We start from the raw sequence: 4,567 nt of genomic DNA on the forward strand, positions 1-4,567 counted from the left end.
CCCCAGCTGGCTACTTGGAAGGCTGAGGCGGAAGGATCTCTGGAGCCCAGCAGTTCGAGGCTGCCGTGGCCGGGAGCGGCCACTGCACTCCAGTCTGGGCGACAGAGTGAGACTCCGACTCAAAAAAAAAAAAAAAAACTCAGCACAAATGCCAGGGCCTTCCTAGAAGAATAAACTAGACTTCAAGTCGCCTGGCCCCAAACTCTTTCCAGAATCTATCCCCTGATACCCACATAAAGGGAAATATTTGTTCAGTCATTATTAGGGTATCTGAATTAGGAGACAGGAGAATTGTCCCCACAGGAAACAGGACGTGTAGATTCAGACCTCCTCTATCTGGTGGCTCATGTGTTAAGGCAGACAGTGTGGTAGAAAGAGCACTTGAAGGCTGAGCACGGTGGCTCACACCTATAATCCCAGCACTTTGGGAGGCCGAGGTGAGAGGACTGCCTGAACCTACATGTTCAAGACCAGCCTGGGTAACTTGACGGGACCTCATCTCTACAATAAACCAAAAAACTAGCTGAACTTGATGACCCATGCCTGTAATTCCAGCTACTTGGAAGGCTGAGGCGGAAGGATCACCTGAGCCCAGCAGGTCGAGGCTGCAGTAGCCAGGAGCGTGACACTGCCTTCCAGCCTAGGTGAAAGAGTGAGACTCCAATTCAAAAAAAAGGAGAGAGCACTTGAGCCAGGAGTGACTGCACACACCTGTAATCCCAGCTATTCTGGAGGCGGGGGTGGGAGGGTTGCTTGAGCTGAGGAGTTTGACACCAGCTGAGGTAGCATAGTGAGACCCTGTTTCAGAAAAGAGAGAGGGAAGGGTGTGCGTGCATGCACTGGACTGTGAATCAACAAAACCTGAATTTGATTCTTGACTTGACCATTATTTATATAACCTTGGATAGGTGACACTGCAATATGTGGGTCTTGGGTTTTTTTTATTTAAAAAAATAAATAAATAGGATATCAAATTTCTGAGAAGAGAGCTTGTAGCTTTCAAGAGAATTTCAAAGAAATCTATCACCACCATCACCCCAAAATTAAGAACCACCAAACAAGATGATCTGTTAAGCCCTTTTAGCCCTAGCATTTTAAGCTCCAAGCCTAAGCCAGGCTCGGTGGCTCAGCCTGTAATCCCGTGCCTTTGGGAGGCTGAGGTGAGTGGATTGCCTGAGCCCGTGGGTTCGAGACCCACCTGGGCAGTGAGACCTCATCTCCACAATAAATCAAAAAATCAGCCGGGTGTGGTAGCGCATGCTTGTAATTCCAGCTACTTGGAAGGCTGAGGCGGAAGGATCGCCGGAGCCCAGCAGGTCGAGGCTGCGGTGGCCGGGAGCGGCCACTGCACTCCAGTCTGGGTGACAGAGTGAGACTCCAACTCAAAAAAAAAAAAAACAAAAAAAAAACCAAACAAGCTCCAAGCCTAGTACTGTTTCTCAGTTAGGGACTGTCTGTTCGTGACTTACTCACCAACTGAGTATTGGAACCAAATCAGCTAGTATCATCCTCCATACTAGTTAAACAATAATTGGAGGGGCCAGGCGTGATGGCTCTTACCTGTAATCCCAGCACTTTGGGAGGCCAAGGTGAGCAGATTGCTTAAGCCTTAGGAGTTAGAGACCAGCCTGGGCAACATAGCAAAACCTCATCTCTACAAAAATTTTTTAAAACATTAGCCATAATGGCGTGCACCTGTAGTCCCAGCTACTCAGAAGGTTTAGGCAGAAGGATTGCCTGAGCCCAGAAGGTCAAGGCTGCAGTGAGTGGTGATCATGCCACTGCCCTCAGCTTGGGCAACAGAGTGAGACCCCGCCTCAATATAATAAAATGATCAGAATGACAAATAAGGGTTTTATAAACTTTCTCCATAATTTCTCATTATCTGAGAAGGCTGAGACGGAATCTTTTCTGTCATATAAAAAAAGATCTGTCATCCCCAAATCCTTGATTTTCAGACTGAGAGTCTATAAAAATTGAACTAATTTACTCTGTCTTATAGACTTTTTTCCTAATGCTCAATCAATTCACCCTTCTGCTTCAATTTAATTTGACATATTTCTTGCTCCTACATGTTCCAGAACCAAGACAGGCTAAAATCTAAGGTTGTCAGTCTCATCACTTTAAAAAAATTGTTTTGTTTTGGTTTGTTGTTTTGTTTGGTTTTTTTCAGGAAAAGGAGCATTGAGTTGCTTATCCTGTGTGTGGAGTTACCACCTCATGGGAGGAATCTGCACCTCAGACTGTCTCGTGGGGGAATACCGAGTGGGAAAGGTACGGAGAGCTGGGTTGGTATACCTTCAGCCCTCTTTAGAGAGGAGGACAGAGCTCAGTTCCTGGATGTCACTCTGGGCAGTGGAAAAGTTCTAAAGTTCCTACGCTCCAGGAATAGTTTGGGTCTAATATTTTATTTTTTATAGTTTGAGTCGGAAGTCTCACTGTGCTGCCCGGCTAGAGTGCTATGACACAATCACAGCTCACCGCAGCCTCAACCTCCAGGGCTCAGGCAATCCTTCTGCCTCAGCCTCCTGAGTAGCTGGGACTACAGGCAAATTAACCACACCTGGCTAATTTAATATTTTAAAACTATAGCAGGGCATAGTCACTCTTGCCTGTAATCCTGGCACTTTGGGAAGCTAAGGCAGGAAGATTGCTTGAGCCCAGGAGTTTGAGACCAGCCAAGACAACATAGTAATACCTAGTCTCTACAAAACAATTTTTAAATTAAAATTAAGGCCGGGCTCGGTGACTCAGCCTGTAATCCTGGTAGTTTGGGAGGCCAAGGCAAGTGGATTGCCTGAGCCCGAGGGTTCGAGACCAGCCTGGGCAACTTAGTGAGACCTCATCTCTACAATAAATCAAAAATTAGCCGGGCATGGTAGCATATGCCTGTAGTTCCAGCTACTTGGGAGGCTGAGGCGGAAGGATCACTGGAGCCTAGCAAGTTGATGCTGGCGTGGCTGTGTGGCTGTGAGTGTGCCACTGTACTCCAGCCTGGGTGAGTGAGACTCTAACTAAAAAAAAAATTTTTTTAAATGAACTAGGCATGGTGGCACATGCTTAGCGGTGTCCCAGCTACTCAGGGCCGCTGAGGCGGAAGGGCCCAGTTGGTCGAGGCTGCAGTGATCTGTGAACGTGCCACTGCACTCCAGCCTGGGTGACAGAGTGAGACTCAAACTCAAAAAAATAAAAATAAAATTTTTAAAAATCTACCACTGCATCATGGAATAATGATGCCACCACCTTGTAGCCTTAAGTTCAAAGGGACTGAAAAGGTTTAAGATAAATAATGGTGATGTTAAGTAGTAAGGGCCTCTGAAGGAACTCCTCGGGATCATAGAAGTCTCACTCTACATAAGAAGATTATGTCAGAAGTACAAGCTATTGTCTCTCTTACCTCTCTGCTGTCTAACTAGAAACATATGCATAGGCTGGGCATGGTGGCTCACGCCTGTAATCCCAGCACTTTGGGAGGTGGAGGAGAGAGGATTGTGAGATAAACCTGGGCAACTTGGCAAGACCTCATCTCTACGATAAATCAAAAAATTATTTGGGCATGGTGGCATATGCCTGTAGTTCCAGCTACTTGGAAGGCTGAGGAGGAAAGTTTGCCTGAGCCCATCAGGTTGAGGCTGCGGTGGCCATGAGTGTGCCACTGCACTCCAGCCTGGGTGACAGAGTAAAACTCCGACACCCCCCCCCAAAAAAGAAATATACATAATGTTCATATTCATATGAAAGGCATATGAATAACATGGATAACGCATCCCTTCACGATGCATTAAGAAGGATTTCTTTGCAGTGTGATAGCTGTTTTAGAATTTGTATAGCAGGTTTTCCAGTTCTCACCAGAAAATCCCCCATGTAAAAACAAAACAAAAAAAAAAAGGATTTATTTGCTTGCATAGAAGCTACGAATTTTCTGAGCCCACTAATTTCTTGATTGTGTTTTCAAGCTTTAGAAAATGAGTAAATCTCTCCTTTATGAAATTAACACGAACTAGCATATTCACACATGCACTTTCCTTAAATGCTGACAACAACCCACCTTATCGTTTGGAGAAACTGAGGCTCAGAGAAGTTAAGAAATTTACTAAAGATCACATGTGTAGTAACTAATGAGCTGGGATTGAACCGGAGGATGTGATAAGGAAGCAGCTAAGAAAGTAACTTACCAGCACCCAAAACATGCCAAGATGCCCAACAAAGGTGATTTCCATTCCTTCTTTTTCTCCTGGACCATACTTCCAAAAGTTACAGACATGAATAGGAAGGTATGTTTCCAATCAAGGAGCAACTTGTCAGGAAGAAAGTGGAAAGTCATGAGTGTGCCACTGCACTCCAGTCTGGGTGACAGAGTGAGACTCCAACTTAAAAAAAAAAAAAAAAGATGGAAGCTGATGTGTTGCCTATGTGTTGGTGATATAATACAAGTGCTGAGGATGGTGTAAAATAGTATAAAATAGGACAGCAAAAAAAAGAGACCACTGCCACTCAGCTCTGCCTGTGACATTGCCATGTGAGAGTGATAAATCCAGTGTTGACAAGTCTCATTTTTTTTTTTTTT

The 4,567-nt window shown here is 45.1% G+C and overlaps 1 protein-coding gene across 1 annotated transcript in view; it reads left to right on the forward strand.

Annotated features, from left to right (window-relative positions):
* The window catches only part of PCSK5 (proprotein convertase subtilisin/kexin type 5), a 467,206-nt gene that overhangs the window by 458,442 nt on the left and 4,197 nt on the right, over positions 1-4,567 (forward strand). Inside the window, exon 37 of the mRNA XM_021707170.1 lies at positions 2,174-2,274. Within this exon, the coding sequence (XP_021562845.1) occupies positions 2,174-2,274 (101 nt within the window). The remainder of the gene's footprint in view (positions 1-2,173; positions 2,275-4,567) is intronic.

This window comes from Carlito syrichta, unplaced genomic scaffold (assembly GCF_000164805.1).
Source record: "Carlito syrichta isolate Samal-C Ts95f unplaced genomic scaffold, Tarsius_syrichta-2.0.1 Scaffold316420, whole genome shotgun sequence".
Classification (NCBI taxonomy): domain Eukaryota; kingdom Metazoa; phylum Chordata; class Mammalia; order Primates; family Tarsiidae; genus Carlito; species Carlito syrichta.